This window comes from Ruditapes philippinarum, unplaced genomic scaffold (assembly GCF_026571515.1).
Source record: "Ruditapes philippinarum isolate M1 unplaced genomic scaffold, ASM2657151v2 ctg3047_1_1_1_1, whole genome shotgun sequence".
In the NCBI taxonomy this organism is placed as follows: domain Eukaryota; kingdom Metazoa; phylum Mollusca; class Bivalvia; order Venerida; family Veneridae; genus Ruditapes; species Ruditapes philippinarum.
Window position 1 is genome coordinate 222,323 of NW_026860700.1, and position 20,779 is coordinate 243,101.

At 31.1% G+C, this 20,779-nt stretch overlaps 1 protein-coding gene across 1 annotated transcript in view; it reads right to left on the bottom strand.

Annotated features, from left to right (window-relative positions):
- LOC132713109 (cell death abnormality protein 1-like) overlaps nt 1–16,600 on the bottom strand; it is a 54,992-nt gene extending 38,392 nt beyond the window's left edge. The window contains exons 1-7 of the mRNA XM_060695579.1: nt 16,451–16,600; nt 13,811–13,864; nt 11,888–12,088; nt 8,593–8,820; nt 8,253–8,396; nt 6,659–6,793; nt 2,239–2,373 (exon numbers count right to left, since the gene is read on the bottom strand). Coding sequence (XP_060551562.1) covers nt 2,239–2,373; nt 6,659–6,793; nt 8,253–8,396; nt 8,593–8,820; nt 11,888–12,088; nt 13,811–13,864; nt 16,451–16,529 — 976 coding nt within the window. The 5' untranslated portion in view covers nt 16,530–16,600. The remainder of the gene's footprint in view (nt 1–2,238; nt 2,374–6,658; nt 6,794–8,252; nt 8,397–8,592; nt 8,821–11,887; nt 12,089–13,810; nt 13,865–16,450) is intronic.
- Between the last annotated feature and the right edge of the window lie 4,179 nt (nt 16,601–20,779).

Consider the following 20,779-nt stretch of genomic DNA (forward strand, 5'->3'; position numbering starts at 1 on the left):
AACAAATGCAGACACGGTTTGATTGAGTCTGTACATGACGGATAATGTAAAAGTGCAACATCCCTAATGCCCCCTAGCACCGATTTGAGCGGTACTCAATTGTCAACACTTAAAGTACTGGAATCAATTATCCCATAGGACAAGAAAAATACAACAACACTGAAGAGCTGCTGCCATACAGCACTTGATTCCTGATACTTTGAAGTATACGAATCTGGATAAAGTGTGGTTCTTCGGAAGTATTAATCACAAGAAAATTATATGAAAATTGCAGACCCAGTTTGATTGAGTCTGTACATGAAATTCATGATTAAATGTAAAAGTTTTTGTAAAGGTTAGTTCCGAAGAAAACATTGAGATATCATGATTATTTCGTCGTCGTCATTGTCGTCGTCTAAACATTTAAGTGCAGCTCATTACTAAAACAATTAAAAGTATCAATATAAAATTTGGAATGTTTATTTATCATGACAAGAGCCACTTTTGTGCTATGCACCCTTTTAACTAATTTTTTTTTGTAAAATTTGATTACTATTAGTAGGGTGATTTAAAACAATCAAAGATATGATATTGAAATTTGCAGTACTTAGTACAGTTATAATAATCGTCACTTTCATGAAAGCAACATAATAGAAATATACTCCTTGTAAAAAGTAATATTTATAACAAATAGTTATTGACAGTGTTTACAAATTACAGGCTAGCGTTTTGCTAAAGAGAGTTAACGGAACTTTTATTAAAGATATCGTCATTGAAATTAAATAATTAATATATCTAGCTTGCTATTAAATATTACGTAATGTTGTCTTTCAAAAACCTTACAGTGCTGATACATATTTTGTATTCATTTAATTGAAGATTCAGTTGAACAGAATCTTTATTATTCAGCAAATTATATTTTTCAAGAACTAAACTATTCCAATATTTCATGTTACACTTCTTTAGAAATTCAATCAATTACTGACAGAAGAACTACATGTCATCTGGTTTCAAAATTCGAAATTTTACCAGTTCATCTTAAATGTAGCCGGTGCTAGGGGCGCGGACGGTAGTTTGCACTTGACAGTACTGTCCATGAACAGGCTCAATCAAACCGAGCCTGCAACATTTTCAATTTTGCCGCGTTGGGAGTTCTGTATGGGATTCTTATTTCACTCTATTGTATGTCGGTGCAGAGGACCACCCAACCACATCCCGATTAAAAAAAACATCCATGTTTAAGTAAATGAGCTTAAAAATTTCGGTGAATATTTATGTTTAAATTTTCAAAGTTGATATTTTTAATTTAAATGTTTTACATTAAAATTCTCTACAGGTAGTTAGGTAACTGGAATATATGTATTAAACAACCACACTCGCCTGTATTTACACTGAATACATTGGTTAAACGATTTATTTTAAACAATTATTCAATAAATTCAGACACTCTGCTGTAATAAAAGCGATTATTTACTAATGTAAGGAAATGTTAAAACAAAAAGAAAATTTAAAACTCGGTAATCAAATATGATAACCGATATTTTTTGCAGTAACTTTAAGGTGACATGCCACATTGAAATATTTCATTAAAATAAAAAAAAATAAAAAAACAATTTGTGGGGGCTGCGTTCATTGATCTTGTTTATCATATTCTAACATATTTCTAACGATGTTCGTCATTAGTGCCCTAGACACAGATTTGGTCCTGGCTCAGGGCCATTGTCTTTTTTTGTTGTTTTATTATAATATTTATATAATTATTCTTCCTTAAATACCCCTGAAGTCCCATGAAGCCTTAAAGAATAGACCCTGAGCGTGAAGCAATAACATGGCGCATTTTTTAACGGACCTCTACCATGAATGTCCAAATTATCAAAATAATGAAAAAGGATTTCCTTATATGTTTAATGTCCGTAAGATCTTCAACGTTCTTCTATAAGTTCTGAAAAAATAGCCTTGAAATTTGGTCTGAATACACATTTAACATAAGCTGTTACCTTCATATCGCCATTACCTTTATATTCCGACATTTGATTCATCTGAACATTGTGTTTAAAATAATTACTATTATTCAAGTCTTTATAAAGATCGTTTGTAAATGGTATTACCAATCCCTTTCAGCATAAGACATGATAAATATGTTGATAATTGTGTTTTGTTTGAATGCTATTTTAACGAATAAAGGTTTTCTTTGTTTCTTACTCACATTAGTAAACATAATATCTAGTATATAATATGTTAATTAATAAACCTAATTACTTTTAGTGCATCTTCGCCGTTTAAACCCTGGATCACACCCTTGTTCACACACACCATTGGCCCGATTACACACAGATTTATCACATTTACCACACTCATATGAACAGTTTGAACCCCATTTACCATCGTCACATTCTGTATAAAGCACAAACAAATCTCAAGAGATATATGTATATATAATGTAAAAAGCTAAATAATAATAAGCATGATATATGCTTTAATACAAAATAATTGATTTACATAGGCATGAAAGATCAACTTACGGGTACTCGTTTTTAACAGTTAATTCTTGATATGACATATAAAAGGTTCCTTAATTTCATAAACGGCGTACCTTTCTCACAAAAAGGGCCTTCATATCCGGCTTTACAACCCCTTAAGCACGTGCCATTTACGTTATTGCATATAGGTGAGCTACTTGACCTTTCGCATCTACTACTGCATGGACGGCTACAGTTTGTACCATAAAATCCACTTTCACATAATGAAAATACAGGTATATGTAACTATGGCGAGCGCCGCCCCCGGGATTGGGCAACGCTCGACTATTTTTTTCTTAAAGCAAACAAAGTGTCAAATTTAACAAATATTTGAAACGAAATTTAAGAAATAGGAAGTTTTTTCCTTTTTTATTGTAATAGGTCTGGCTTGTCACACTTGTTATTTTCGAAAGTATGAATCATTTCCATAAATAAATGACAAAGATAATAAATTTTGAGCACAATTCAATCATCAGACATGTTTGGTCAATGTTATTTAAAGGTTAAGCGTATATCTGAATTTTTCAACATGCCAGATTTTTGCTATGTATAACTCAAATCAATACATACTTATAAAATAATGAGAATTCATCCAAAATTGATTAAATTGACCTCAACGGTCAATGTGATTTAAAACTCAATGTCAATGTCAGTTCAGCCTTTAAGAAGGTTTTATTCCAAAGGTTTTTTGTCCAATAATGAAGATAATTCATTGATTAATTACCAAGTAACAGCCAATTATAGCAATGATCAGTGACGATTCAATAATTTGAACCTCTTAAGTCAAAGTCAGACATATGGCAAGATCAATTTGATTTTGTTATACATAAAGGTCCTGACCTAAAATATGATGTGTCTAAATATAAAGTTAATCCATTTATAAATAACAAAGTTACAGCCATTTACAGGAAATAAATAAAAGTATTTCGTTAATTTTACCTTGGCGGTCAATGTCAATTAAAGGTCAAAGTTACATTATTCAATATGTTTGTTTAGCAAAAATCAGTGAAATTCAATAATTTTACCTTAAAAGTTAAGGTCATTAATAAGCCAATGCCAATTGGGTTTAATACTCATGAAGGTCCCATCTTGAAAAATGTTGTATCCTAATATAAAATCAATCCTTTGTTTAATATCAGGGTTATAGCTAGCTCCAGGAGGAAATAAGGAAGACAATTTCAATACTTTGACCATTAATGTCATTGTCATTTATGAGTGCAGGTCACGGTATGTCTTATTAACTTGAAAAGCTTCCTAAAATATTATTGTGTTCTAGTTTGAAGACAATCCATACCAAAATAACAAAGAAGCTACAAAAAATAAAAGCTAGCAAAAATCTAGCAAAATTGAGATATTTGACATTGAAGGTCATGGTTACTAGTATTAATAATTGACATTTAGTTTAGTCTACTTGTTGTTGCCAAGTAGTCGGGATGACAATATATATAAAAACTAAAAATGTGTCCATAGGACACGGATGTCCCCACACGCCACTGTTCTGTCAATCTTACGACTCTAGGTCAAATATTATTTGGACTACATGTACCGCAAGTAAAAAACTAAAAATCAACAAAGGGCCATAATTCTGTTAAATTTGGTCGCAGCAAATATTCTTTCCTTTATTACCATCTACACATTAACGTTGTTTATCCCTGGAAGTTTAAGCAAAATCTGCCAACCGGTTTAAGAGGAGTTGCGTTCACAAAATTTCTACATATTATTTAATGAAAAAATTAACAAAGGGCCATAATTCTGCTAAATTTGGTCGCAGTCAAAATTCCTTCTTATACTACCATCTACAAAATAAGGTTGTTCATCCCTGTTAGTTTAAGCAAAATCTGCCATCTGGTTAAAGAGGAGTTGCGTTCACAAAATTTCTACATAGTATATAGTGAAAAAATCAACAAAGGGCCATAATTCTGTTAAATTTGGTCGCAGCACAAATTCCTTCCTTTACTACCTTCTACACATTAAAGTTGTTCATCCCTGTTAGTTTAAGCAAATTCTGCCATCCGGTTTAAGAGGAGTTGCATTCACAAATTTTCTACAAAGTATATAGTGACAAAATCAACAAAGGGCCATAATTCTGTTAAATTTGGTCGCAGCGAAAATTCTTTCCTTTACTACCATCTACACATTAAGCTTGTTCATCCCTGTAAGTTTAAGCAAAATCAGCCATCCGGTCTAAGAGGAGTTGCGTTCACAAGATTTCATGACGTACGACGGACGGACAGACGGACGGCGGACAAGTGCAACGCTATATGCTCCAACATTGTGGGGGCATAAAAACTTAAAAAGTTATGATCATAGTTAATGTTTGCGGACGGCAACGGCAATCACGGTTATAAAAATCTGGAAACAAAGTGATCCCTCGGAAGCATTAATCGCAACAAAATAACAAGAGAATTGCAGACTCGGTTTGATTGAGTCTGTACATGAGGGATAATGAATAAGTGCAACATCCCTCACGCCCCCTCACGGCTTGGTACTCAATTCTCAACACTCAATAGTGCTAGCATCAATGATCCCAAAGGACCAGACAAATATAACAACACTGAAGTGAAGTTCGGGGCAACTTTCTACAGCTGCCATACATCACTTGACATGCCTAATCACAACAAAATTACATGAAAACTGCAGACTGTTTAATTGAGTTTGCACATGAGGGATATTGAATACTAGTAAGTGCAACATTCCTCCTGAAAGTCCAGAAAAAATATAACAACACTGACACAAACATAGAGATATCAATTAGACATTTTAATTAATTTTAACAAATTCGTGTAAGAATTACTTAAAACATTTAAATGTGATACCTGTAGTACAGTAAGGCGGTTTCAAACCCAGTAGAACACCCTTGTGGTGGTTTTATTCAAATCTGTATGTTTTTTAAGTAATTAATAAAATTTGATCATGTCAGATTATTTTAACAAATATCTGATACAGTTTTTATTTATTTTCTATGTGTTTAACTACACAAGAAATTATAGTATTTATTGTAATTATTACTTAAATACTTTGTGAAGCATTACATAGGAATATATGAAATTGTCTTTTTTGTTAATAATTCCTTTGAACGTAAATATAAACTTAATTTTAACCATAACCTGAAATTGGAAGTGAAATTTTTTGTAACTGCTTTGTAAAAAGTAGATGTATATAGACTTCAGACCCTAGGTATGTAGCTGTAAATCGTTTAGTGACTGTAAGGTATGGAAATGTCGGGACGACTTGTAACTGAGCGGAGAATGATGTCTCGGGGTCATTTATCATCATATATTTATATATGATCATTATTGTATCCTATATTGTATAGTACATGTCCAATTTATATATTCTTCCTTGTCCATCCAATCTTCATCTCATATATCATGCTTCATATATGATACGCTATTTATAGTAACTAAACTATGGTGACGGGTATTTACTTTTGGCTCGTAATTCACCGCATCAAACGATATAAACTTGAATCTTAACACCACCCCACACCATCGCGATTAAAGAAACATCCATGATTTCAGTAATTGAGCTTAGAAAATTCGGTGAAATGTATATGTATGAAACAACCACACTCTCCAGTTCATGCACAAACAATGTATTTCAAACCACCCTTTAATAAAAAAAATGTCTTTCAGATTGTTTGAAAATAAGCAAACGTTGAAACATAAAGAAAATTAAATATAGTTAACAACGAATAGCCTTAACTTACATTGTAAATTAAAATACAATGTAAATGTAGTTTTTTCTGTTAAAATCAAATATCAATGACAAATTACAATCATATTTCAAACGATGTTTGTCATTAGTGTCAATTTATAGTTTTTCTTAAAATATTTATATAAACAATTTATAAATTTTCTTCCCTGAAGCCAAAAAGAATAGTCCTTGAGCATAGAGCATAGAGCGATAACAAGATTGTTCACATTATCACAATGGTGACATTGAGTTTCCTTATATATTAAATATCCATAAAGCAAACATCCTCAACGTTCTTTAAAAAGTTTTGAAAATAATCAGCCTTGCAATTCTGACTGATTACATACAGTTTACATAGATTTGGATGCAGATTTGAACTTTGATATCGGTTGACCTTGATTCTGAACCAGTAACATTCTTTTCTTTTTTGTGTTTTGAAGAACAGCTTGTAATAACTGCGTTACCTGTATCACAGTAAGGTAGTTTATACCCAGCAGAACACCCTCGTGGACATTCCCCGGTAATATGATCACACGCTGAACGATCACATTTACCACATGTACGTCTACAATCTTCACCCCAAATGCCATTTTCACATTCTGTAAAATCGAAAACAGGGCAAAGCATTTATCATATTTTTTTTTTTGTTCAATCGTAATTAATTTTTGTTTTTCTATACAAATTAATTAATTTGATATGTTATCCACAGTTATATACCAAAGTGATAATCTCTAAAACAAAATAGTTTTAAGTTGAATACACACATAATATTATTGTTATAGCTCACGTGACTGATGCCTATTAATGTGTCAATAAATACTTCAATATCAACCCGAGGTTATTTTTCTGTTTTTTGTTCTTTAAACTCACTTTGGCTTGTGGTGTTAGCCATATCAGACTATGTTCAAGTAAACTCGAAGAGGAATGTAATTTATACTAGAATTAATCAAGATATTTGGGGAGTTGTAAATTGTAAAAGTAATAACTTGGTATTGGTATTACAAACCGTTATCTGTTTAAGACGTCTGTATAGTTACAACAAGAAAAAAAATACACGTATTGTCAAAGAAACGCGACATCATACCCATCTTAATTTTTCACTCTTAAAAATGTCCTTAGTGTTGCTGTTTTTTAGATAAATTCGAGCTTTTCGAAATTGCTTATTTCTCTGATGGACATTTCCGCGAAATTTGTGACTGATAAAAAAAAACGTTTATAAGTTAATGCTTACATATTTTGATTCAAACAAATTAAGTTTCGATATTTTATTTCTAATAAAATATCAAAGCTATAACCTTTAACAAAATACTTTTACGTTGAAATCATACGTAATAAAAGTATACTCCAAATAATTTTGCTTTCTTAATATTCTATATTTTCATCATTATCACCCTTTGATTATATAAAGGATAGTTGTTTTGTTCTTGATAATAACAGGAGGTAAGTCTACGATTAATTTATCATTATCAACAAGAAAAATGAGCTGAATGTCCGAAAAGCACTGCCATGTGCAAGGCTATTCTATTAAATATCATCTTAATCACACTTTAATACAGTCAAAATATTTTTGATTAGACAAAAGAAGCATTTGTGATAAATAAAAATATCATTTTTAAAACATTCAGCCTTCCGTCCCTGATATTGTCAATAATTAAATTGCACATATGTGATAATTGGCATGGTTTACTTCTTACGTCAAACTACTCACTTGATCAGTTTTATCGGTCAGTTGCCATGACAGTCGCATATTAAATTAAAACTACTTTGGCATGCAGTACTTGGGAGTTAGAATTTAAGTCTGCAATACACAGATGCTTGTTGGAAAACATAACTTCTGGTGTTGAGACAAATTGTTAACAAATTAGCCTTGAAAAAATACCTGATTGTTAATCTTATTATAGTTTTAACTAGAATATGGTCGGTATGAAATAATAAATTTTAGATTCATTTGATGTCTCAAAAATATTTCATACTTATATTGTAACTATTATTATAGATAAAAACGCAAAGTGCTTTTAATAATAAGAAAAAAGAGTAGATATGTTGAAAATAACTTACTTGTTTCACAGCGATAACCTTTCCAACCAGGTTTACAACCTTGTAAGCAATGCCCATTTTTTGAATCGCAGTACTGATGTATCGAAGATTCGCAGTTATCGCTGCATTTTTGACAATCATTTCCATAAAAACCATTAAAACAGTCTGTCAGTGGTAAGAACAATTTTAAGATATTATCAATAGAGCTTTAAAGTTTGAAAATTATTTCACTTCAATTATCATGCTTTTGACAAAAATATAACTTTCTGGTATAATTATCGGTTTACAAAGTTTCGAATAAAACTAACAAAATCGCCAAAGTAAAAAGATAAAACTACTTATAAAATAATTAAACTTTCACCTCCGTATATACGAAAATCACAAAGTACAAGTTGAAATCCTTTGCTTTGAAGTTGAACTCTTATAAGTTTACCAACAGGTGATCCATTACATGTGACGTGTATCTTTGTTCTTTGTGGTATAGAGTTATTATGATTAAAACAAACTTGTCCTCCTGATACTGGTCCTTTACTTTTGAAATTCAATTCAGTTGTATTGTACACTGTTACCTCAAAGCCAGAAAAATGACCTATAGTAAAATAAGATACAGAGCCATTAACAAATACAAAGGCCTAAGGCTCTAGAGTCCAATGCCAATTCATGTCTAACAGTGCAATAGAAGGGTAAACGTTGACAATGATACCAAATACCTGTAGTTGCAAAGCATGAGTGATTAAAAATACCCTTTATGATGTTTTGGTTGGTCGAGGTATGAACCAAATTCACCAATAAGAAAACAATATCAAAATGTCACATGTTCAGTTCCCAAACCTTAAATGTGTTGAAAGAATAAGTAATTATTACAAAAGTTACAGAGAAAATCCTTATGTAATGGTATATCTTAATTAATAATAAAACACAAAACACATATATATTTTAGCATTATAGGTATGCCATTAATTTTTGATGTGATATAATAACAATAGGAAACATAAAAGATTATCTGAGCAATTTCAGTTCTAGTTTGTCAACCAAACAAGGGGAAATAATTACATGAAAGATATTTGTAAAGGTGTACAGTACAGGCTGTCAATCAAATGTACCTAGAAAATGTCAAAAACGCTGATAATCGTTCATTTTCGATTCTTAATAAACTTTAAAGTCACATTATATCTAACTGAGTTTTACACTATAGAATCAAAACGCAATCCAAAGTAAAAATAAAGGTTGCTTTATACTAAGTTTAACTACATCTTATTCGTAATTCTAGTTATTGACCTTGCCCTAGGGGCCAGAAAGGATTACAAGCAAGGTGTAAATATACAATTTGTCATCCCTAAATGCAGTTACTGACCGGAAACCATATTTCTGTTTTTAGAAATAGTAATCTTGACATTATTTCTTAGGATCAGAGCAAAATTTTTATACTTCAAGGGACACTCAAAATAATGACAAAAGAATTAAAATGATCTTTATGTACTCAAATCACGCTAAAGTGACATTTTTTAAAGTCCCAGTATAAATTCTATATATATTTAGGCTTGAAGCGTACATATATCTATATACAATGTATGTTAAACGAAATGTAGACGCCAACAGAATCACCAAATAGTTTTAAAACAAGTCATGTGACTTAAATAAACCCGGGAAGTTACTATAACAGATATTATGGACATTGTATGACTGCAAAAAGTCTACGTCATTTATTTGGCATGTTCTTTAACGTTTCCAGAGTTCACTGTGATAACTTTTGTAAAATCTTAGCGCCCTAGCCTGACCAACACGGGTCAAGTTAAGACAGTTTTGTTCCTTTGACTGTCTAATGTATTTTTTTTGAAGACATTTCTTGAAAAATGAATGAAAAATTCAAAACTAAGAAATGAAATTTATTTTTGCATGTGTCCCCAATTAAATACAATTTTTTTATAACAATCATTTTATTTCTAAGTGTAATAATTGATTGATAACCATTTTTAATTCAGTGACCCTAAAGGGCCAAAAAGCAATCCTAAGCGACTTCTCTAAACTAACTTGCTATATATTAAGTTAAAAGCAACATTCCATTCTAAACGTTAATTATCTACCGGAAACTACCTGTTTGACGTCCGCCCAAATGTCTGAACGTTCTTACTCCCACCCAACCATTCGCCTATCTGATTTAAATGAATTTTTAGCTGTTTGTAATTTATTGACTTATTACAATTGAAAAAGGAATAAAGTAATTAATTTATTGCAACTCTCAACACTATTAACTCATAACTGAGTGAAAATCCTAATTCAGGATAGAAGCCAACATGCACAAAATATCTTAGATAAAATATATTTTGCCTTGTATGTTTAAGTTGAAATAAAACATTCTTATACTCTATGTCTTTATTCAAATAACCTCAGCATTAACATAAAACAAGATTTTGACCTTAGATTCAACGAGATATAGACGTTTAAATTTATAAGATATATGTAACACAGTAAGGTATGGAGTAAAACATATTATAAGAAGGCAAAACGTAATCCCTATATAAAACCTTTATCGACAAACCAGTATGTAGTTAGTGTGCAGTAGCGGTGAATGCAAAGTACCGTCTACGCACCCTCAGACTGTCTTTAACAGTATTCAACATCTACATAAAATGGGAATATTTTGCATTTAGATTCCGCAGATATCTTCATACGGGGATGATCATGGAACGTTCAATATAACAACATTTTGTGCTTTTCCATGAAAAGCTGCGCATGGCCAAGTACAAATTCATATAGACTTAATGGGAAAACAATGGGAGAAAACAAACTAAGTTTAAAAGGGAATTTGTTGTTTAAAGGCAAATTGGGGAAACAAGGCTAAATACACGTTATTCCGCTAGGAATGATGGAGCCACCAAACAAGAAAAAAGGAATAGAGAAATTGACTACAATTACAACAATTATGTCTTGCGAACAAATAAAAGGATGAGAAACATAACATTTCTAATTGAATGTTAACGAGAACATACAAAGACTTGCTGTTGTTTTTTACCATTTACATATATCTCAGTGTTCTAATTACCCACATCATGGCGTCATTCTATCGTGAATGTATAAAAAAGGGGAATATGAAACAAAATCTATACTCGTCTGGCTTTATGTCCTTGACCTATTTATAAATGTTTTGTTGTTGTTGTTTTTTTTGTTGTGTTTTTCTTTCATCAAAACTAAGTTTTTCGTTCACGATGCTTATATACCAAAACAAAATGTCATTCAATAAATAAAGGTTTCTTATAAGGTGATTGTTTTTGCTTATTGCAGTTCAAAGTTTATATCCTTCCATATTCAAATGTCGTGTATAATGATAACAGTAGCAAACTACCCATTCAATATGCTAGCATAATTTCAACATTAACCTGTATATATGTCAAATATATTATTTATTTTAAATAAACATACTTAAAATAATAACATGAAACAACATTTTTTTTTCTAAAGTATCCAAAATCATGCTTAAAAGTATTTAATTAAAAAAGCAAAATAAACAAAATTTATTTCTTTACATTATTGAATAATTATGACTACAATGAGGCTCGTTTTACCGTCACATTTGGTGAAATTTATAATTTCATATTACATTAAAACAAAATATATTTCATACTTCTATCACAGAAAACACAGAAAAGCTAACTTACTCAGATGGCTTTCCTCAGTGACAAACTCAAGTTTTTTTAATGTTGCGGTCTCCGGTAACCAAATGTTCCACCAAGGTGCAACAATATTTCTAAGAGACGTATAGCTGCACGTGGATAAGTCATCATCATTAGCTAAGTATGAATAGCGAGGTGGATCGGTATTACTGTCGAAACGTGAATCTTTTCCGTATGCAATGTTATCTGCGAGAAAGTCGGAAAATATATGTAGGATACTATGTAACTAAACAGTATGGGGAAACACTAAATATAGATATCATGTTATAATCATTCTAATGTTAAATTTCCGACCGAAGGACGTCTAAAATCCATTTGAATTTACAGGGAAACATTTTCATTGGTCATTTTAAAATTGAAATCTGATTATCTTATTGGCCATTCTAAAATAAAATGTAAGGGTAGTTATAGTCATTCTCAAGTAAAATTTTAAAGCGTTCTAAAATATGTCATATGTGATTCTTTGAATGATACTTTCAATATTGCATATAAATTCAAAATGTATAAAGTAAAAAGTAAAAACAAGTGATAGGGACATCTAAATAAATAACAGTAGAATAAAAGTTTGCCTACTTTGGAGGGACATCATTATGCTTAAAATTTAATTTCTATGTTTACAAAATCGTTTTGTATGTTTTTCTTAGCTACAAGAAATTAGAATGACAATAAATTATTGTCATTATTATGCAAACATTTATAACATTTTTATATATTGTACATGTATCCAAAACTTAAAAACCTCGTATGCATGTTAACCGCTTTTACTTGGGACAAGTATTTTTTAAAGATACTTCTCGGTTTAAGTGTTGGTAAGAATAAAAGAATAAAAGATAAATTGATTTGTAGGACTATGTTTACTATAATGTTGTATAATAGCGATATATTTTTACTATCGCTTTTTGTCGTCTAGATCATAGACATTTAAGTACTCTGAAATATTGATTTCAAATGAATTAGAAATATACAACCTTACTTGTATGAATCTGAAAGGCGAACTTTGCCTTAAAAACAAAAATTTTCCTAACCTTCGGAAGGGACACAATGAATTTTATTGTGGTTTATGAACAGGTTAGATGATTTTCACCTGATGAAAGTAGCACTGAATAGAAAATTATTTGTCGTTAAAGTTTCGAAAGGTAAACAAAGAAGTAGTTTGACTTCCATACGAAATACTCAATTACTATAACCCCTTTTAATTTCCAAAATGCAATAGAAGCGAAACATGGTTCAAATAATTGACCAATTAGTAGCGTTTAGAATACTTAACTGAAAATCAAAAAATAAAAGCCTTCTAGAAAGATAAATAAAAGCATTTCTGTGACATAATGGGCCTTTTGATTTATTATAAATAACAGTTGTTTCATAGCTAGGAAAGGGTTTCTAAAATGCTTATAACTTTTAGAATTTGATTGCATTAACATTTTTTGATTGAAATAAAATAGTGTATAAAAGCAATATTTCATCACTCTTGTGCGGCCAGGCCAGACTGAAAATTGCTTTAGCGTTGGTCCTTCTTATATACATGCATAATTGCATTCTTTTCTCATTTGAAAAATTTCACCAAGCAAAGGAATTTGAAAATCAATAACAACATACTAAATATGTATAAAGCAGTCAAGATAGTTCAAAGACTTTTTTTCATAAGTACCTACGTTCTTTTCGATAAATAATGGAAGTTCTTTTATTTAATTAAGTTAATCGTTATAGTATGTATGACGATAAAATAATTTATTGATAAAATGAAAATATAAATGTATATAGAACCATACAAAAACCATGCCATTAAATCTATAAAGTGTCATAAAGGTGAGTGTGTTGGCCTAAGGGCTTTGTATTCAAATGGTGGAATCATATTTTTGAATACAGTATACATTATTTTGCGAAAGAAATCTGACATGTTATACTCACTAAACTGACATTCTGGTCCTACACGATCAAAGTCACACACTGTGTCACAGCTCCCTGAAATGATGTCATGATTTCAAACATTCAATTAAAAGCAAATAACATTCACCTAGTTACCCGTCTACAAAAAAACGACATCCATTACTCGTTGTACGACTTTAAATTTAATGACCAACTTGTACCTTTCGTGTAAAAATATACATAAAAACAAGCTGCAATCAAGTAAGTTTTCCCTTTTGATAATAAGTCTTTGCAGCCTATAACCTGTCATTATTTTACGACACGGAGTACCTTCAAAGTTATGTAACAGAAAGAGCATCGAAACACGAGGCTTTCTGAAAAGGGGTTAGGGGCATATTATGTTTCGATGTTATTTTTTTATGTATAATAGGCAAAAATATAGACACCTTTCCTGTTGTCACAGTATGAAACCCAAGAAAAGGGGAACCAATGATCGGGCACCTAACATAATTTTCTAAAACCCTAGATAAAATATAGGCAATTAAAAGCATGCTTTATTTTAATCCCTGACAGGCAGTGCAATAACGTGAATGATGATAACTAATGCATGTTCAACGGTAAACATAATGTGCATATATGTGTATACGATTTAATTCTTGTCACATTTTCATTAGAAAGGTCTTCAAAACTATTATACAAGTATCAGAAGGGCTTAATACATAAACGCAAATGTAAGTAAAACGTTACTTAAACTTTCAGCCAGCACGTGTAGATTAAAAGGTGGAACAAAATGCCTTCCAAGCCTTCAAATTAGAAATCATAACAAATGGTATTACAATTAACTTAATTGTGTTGATATAACTCAAGTTAATATAATCATAAATGCATTAAAGGTCGACTTTCGCATACTGTTTATTTTGTCCCTGAAATAAGGAAGCTAGATAAAAAATGAGGTAAATGTCACCAGTTACACAACAGCAATTATTGAAATCTTTTCTAGTTTTCCTCATCGGTCTAAGTGGTTTTGAATCATTTTAATGTACACTTGTCATCTTAGTCCTTAACACACTTTTCTTTTTTCCGAGGCCTACATAATTTTTTATCCTTATTCCTAGATAATGGCTTATCATTCCATGGTGGTCATGTGGTTAATTTTCCGCTAAATGCCTAGGGAGAAATTGCATAATTTCTACAATGTGTGAGCAAACTTTAACCATTTAGATAATCCACACACTTTACTCCTGGCAATTTAGTTAATGGGCACACTATTTATCCAATGATAAGACAAACATACTGTACTAATTTTTAAATTCAACATAACACTTATACATTTAAAAATAACACGTTACAATATTATTGTAATATTTTAGTATTACAGTAATTAATGGTATCATGCAAATACATTAAAATAAAATATACATTTAATAAATATCCCCATTTTCTATCATATATCAAACCCAATCCATCTGTAAAACTTGATTGCAAAAGTGTTGCCCCTGTTCCCGCCTTTGCTCATACCTCTACCCGTATCTTCATATGTCGCTTTCTTATAATATTGTGGAGTGTGCATTCCATGAAAATCGAACCTTATTCTCACTTTTAAACTCTAAATTGTTATATAACTTATCTAAACACGACTAAAAAGAGTGTACTTCAAGAACATATATGTGGCATATGTGGATACGGCAGAATATAAGGATGTTTTGTAATCGTATTACTTAATTAACAGCTCAGGATTAGCTTTTCTATTATTTTCTTTTTATATTTCTTTGAAATGTATCCTGATGAAGGTCTTGAAAGACCGAAACCGGTAGATCCTAGAATAAACCAGTTATAAACCATCCTGATGTTTGATGTGTATTCTCTCCTTCCTTTGATTTACTTGTGTTTTTATATTTTAGATAAAAAGAAGTTAAAGTGGCAAAAATGAAAATGCTGCAGGCTCTGTTTGATTAAGCCCGTTCATGAACGGTTGTACTTAATATAAGCTACCGTAATAAATGAGAAAATAGTCAGTGTAAAATTTGTGTAAAATGTATCAAATACATTATAACAAAAAAATGAAAATAAAAGGGCTACGTCAGGTAGCGTAACAATTATTTTTACCCACTACTAAAGTACTATCTTAATGTATATGTAGTGATAAGGATACATGACATGGAACACAACACCGCATTTTTGGAAAAGATTCTTTAAATCTGTGTTTGCTCCTCTCAATGAAATAATTTCAACATATATTGCACAGTTTTATTAAATTATAAACATTAAATTAGTTGAATAAATGTCCATCGGCTCATTTGCTTAAAGAACATCTTACAATTGCTACATTGCGATTATAGAACGCATATCATTATTAGGCTGCAAACAACCTTATCAAGTTAAAAAGACATATAAAAGTTAGAAAAGGGCGGCAAATGGCTTGAACGCAAATGCAAAAAAGAATTATGACATCCAACTTCATCTAACTCATTTTAATTGAGAATTAAATTTGAAGAATTGTCTTTATCACACTTGAAATTTCGGTCACTATAACTATCGATTATATTTCAACAAAAAAAAAGTTTATATGATTAGGATAATTTGATGCTACATTAATATCGTCATAACATTTGAATAAACGAGTTATATTTTAACAAGAAACAATATTACAAAACAATTTCTAAAATAAAAGTTTATTCTTACCAAAGTTGAAAATCGCACCTATTACTGCAAAGAAAACTCCAAGCAACTTCATATTTGAAAAGCATTGTTTCAGCTCCATTTGTATAATGTTAATGACAAGAAGGAAGTTTTAAAAGCTTTTTTAAAGGCCGGTTACTTGTTTAAATACCATATCAAAGTACTTTCAAAACTTAAACACTCAAACCGTCATTTGTTGATTACGAATTGGAAAGTGTTTTGTTTAGAAATATATCTTAAATTCTCAATTCGACGATTCGATTATTTAAATACATTTCATAGAAAATAAAGCATTAATATATTGCAAAGCTTGATTATTCATGTTTATAAAACTGCTTGACCTCCAAGTTTTCGATATATATTTTTTATTATTATTCATTTGTATGAATTGACCCAACAGAAATACATTCAACTGATTCATTTGCACAGCCATTTACACTAAAACAAATCGATTGACAACACATTGTATAAATATTAAAAAACAGGCATTTTTTTCTACTCAATGTTTTACATGAACAAAACTGTATAAAAAGAAAGGGAGTGCAATATGACAGTCATCTTTGTCTATTTTAGAGAAGTTGTCTGAATTTACAATGTATCAGTACAAGTAACTGTACATCGATTAGAAAAATAACTATAAATTGTCCTAAAGAATCAAAATGATTTTTAAAGACATTTGCATACTTTGTGTTAGTAAATAATGTAGTATGATCGTTGTTTTTTGTACTTTTATTTCACCAACATATTGAGTGTAATATCAAATATGTTGATTATTTGTTTTGCATTGAGTGCTGTTAATGCCGTCAAATTATTTGGAAATATAGTGAGCAGTAGTACTTTTAAATCATAACATCATCGCATACTTTCTCTTTAAAATCGTGACATGATGTTTTCAACAATTATTAGTTATAAGAAAAGTGTCTTCTGTGCATCGAATACAAGACAGAACTCATAGGATCATTTTGTTTATTGAATTATCCATGGGCTAATTAATTCATGGTTAGAAGATATTCCCTTTCAGTCGTACTTTTTACTAGTTTATCAAACATCAAATTCTAACTGGTGAGGTTGAAAACAGATTTTGATTCTTCTAGATAAAATGAGGTTTACGAATACATCCACTGAGTTTGTCCTTATCTTAGTTCTTATTATGAATGAGTTTAAAAAAATATATTGAAATTAAAAGTGACTGACTGAGCATTTTCTTGGCTTGTCAATTCACTCCTTAGAATGTAATGCTCAATTTGTGTATTTCAAATTTTAAATGTTGCAAAACTATTGAAATACAGTAATAGTATTCCTTCATTGGTTTAGCGTTTTTCGATTGTTTCTCAGAGTGGGCCGTATGAGTAAGAAAATTTTATCCAAATTAATACTTAATTTAATTCCGGAACGTCGGTGCTTCTACTCAGGTGCTCGTTCGTTTCTGAAATAATTAACGGAAGGGCACCTGAGATCTTCCTCCACCAGTAAAGCCGGAACGTTGCTGACCGATACTGTACCAATGTGGCGTAAAACCCAATCAAACAAACATACATTGTATCTAATTTCTATGAACATAGGGCATATTTATAGGATTTATTTTTAAATATTAGATCAAAACTATTCTGAACAAGAATTTGTAACAGAGCACAAAATTGTGTTATTTCAAAAAAATGATGTATGGATCTGGACTTTCAGTGCAAAAATTTGATCAATGCTAGATCTGTAAATGCAAGTAACAATAAATTCATTAAAGAAATATAATGAAATAACTCATGTGTATGTGTCAACAGAAATACATTTGTATACTTACCTTGTTATCACTTAATGCGACAATTACAAAATCAATGTAGGATATGTCTGTTGCAGGTTATTATTCGTGTCCAGTCATCAACCAGACTATTATAGGCTTTGACCTCTAAGTGAGACATTGACCTTTGAGGTAGGGGTCGAGGTGTTGCGCATGACATGTCGTCTTATTATTAATATTTCGGCCAAGTTATTTTGAAATCCCTTGATTGATGAAAACGTTTTATACCGCACATAAAATATACCCAAGAACAGATCATGTTGAGCTTAAACACTCAAGTGTGACCTTGACATTAAAGACATGGCCCCATTATTGTTAAAATTATGCCAAGCAATTTTAAAATTCCTTGATAGATGAAAATATTATGGACCGGACACCAGGAAAACCCTCGAACAGATGATGTTGACCTTTTATCTCCAAATGTGACCTTGATCTTAAAGTTAGGCGTTTTGGTACACATTACCTTCTATTCTTACAGTGAACATGTGTGCCATATATTTTCAAAATTCCTTGATGGATGAGAAAGTTATGAACTGGCAACAAAGTACATCCTATACATTGTAACAGACTATGTTAACCTTTAATCTCTAACTGTGAACCTGTCCTTGGAGGTAGGCGACATAATATTTTCATCTATCAGTTTTCGCCCGCACATAAAATGCGACAGATGGCGGACGGAGCCTATTTCTCTTCGAAACGGCGATGAACAATAATAAGACGGTAGTCATATGAATGCGAAAAAGTGCACTTGGACATATTTATCCATTTCAACTTACCATCTACGGAACGTCGGTGGTTCGTTCCGTCGGTGGTTCTACTCAGATGCCCGTTTATCACTATCGAAATGGCACCTAAGATCTTTCTCCACCGATAAAGCTGGAACGTCACCAAATGACATTTACTGTGTCGGTATGACGTAAAACCCAATAAAACAAACAAACTAACCATATAATCTTCGCGTGTACAGCCTTGTCAGTTGTCCGACTGTCTATTTAAATAAAATAACTGCAAGTTACTTCAGATAACTGCCACATCTCAGATAAATCAAAGTTGTGAGCATTTGGATTAGATTGAAAAGATAGATGATTTCACATAAATAACTTTTACATAAACACGAATTTTAAAATTCATGTTGGCGAACATTCTGCAGTAGATGATAGTCAAAGTTAATGTAAGAAGCTCGATCAACATGTAAATGATTATCAGTACAATTTATAGAAATACAAGCTCAGTTAAGATCTGTGTTGTGAATTATTTCTTGTCAATTAAGCTCCTCGTACAAATAATAGGAGGTCGATTTTTGTTCAGTCATATTTTTAGCCAACAGTTTTCAAGTTAATATCTGACCTTCTGAATGTGTGCATGCTGCTATGTATGTGACTGTACTACTACGTATGACACTGGCAAACTGCTATAAAATTGGCTTGTATGCTGCTACGTATTCGACTGTACGGCTATGTACTCGTATTTATTGACATACAGCTACGTATTTGACTGTACTGCTATGCATTTTTTGACATACACCTACGTAGTTTACTGCACGGCTATGTATTAATTGACATACAGCTACGTATTTTACTGTACGGCTATGTATTAATTGACATACAGCTACGTATTTGACTGTACTGCCTGCTGTATGTTTTTACTGACAAACAGCTACGTATTCGACTGAACGGCTATGTATTTATTGACATACAGCTACGTATTTGACTGTGCGGCTACAATTAATGTATCTTGCCACATACTCCTACATATTTAACTACTCTGCTACGCATATGATTGACATACGTTTACGTATGTAACTGAAATACAGCTACGTATGTGAGTGACATATTGCTACGTATATGTATATGACTAACCTATTATTACGAATAGGAATGACAAACAACTCTTCTAAGCATTCGACTGTATTGTTAGGTATGTAACTGACATACTGATACGTATAATGACCGACATACGTGACTAGCATACTGCCTACATATTGATTGACCCCCTGTTCCGTTTTTGCGGTTTTAAATTTCTGCAAAATAAAGTGAAATGATATTTCTGCTAGCTTTTGAAGTGGGCTCCTGGGTAAAGTATGCTTTTTTATAAATATTATGAATATGTCTGTTTTTGCTATCTAAATTTACATTTCTTTTTTGTATGTTACTGACGTTTTGCTTTAAAATTTCCATTGGCCCTATGAAAAATTTTTTGTTTTTGGTATAAATATTATTTTATGCTTTTTTTACGAACCCAAATACTTCATAAAAAAAAAACTAAATTTTAGCATGTACAATTAATTATACGAGTATATGAAAAGTGAATAACAAAATAACAAACGTCAAAACAAATTTATTTACAAGATATTTATTAAGTGAATATACCTTTACATATTACACACTCTTTATACAGTGGAATTGACGCAGAGGCAAAACATTCGCAGAAATAAAAATAAAGAAGATATCATTTAATCAATCATAATGGATTCTATTACTTTTCATAGCATATCTATAACGTTACTTGCATCCAATGTAAGGTTTGTATTCAATGTGAAT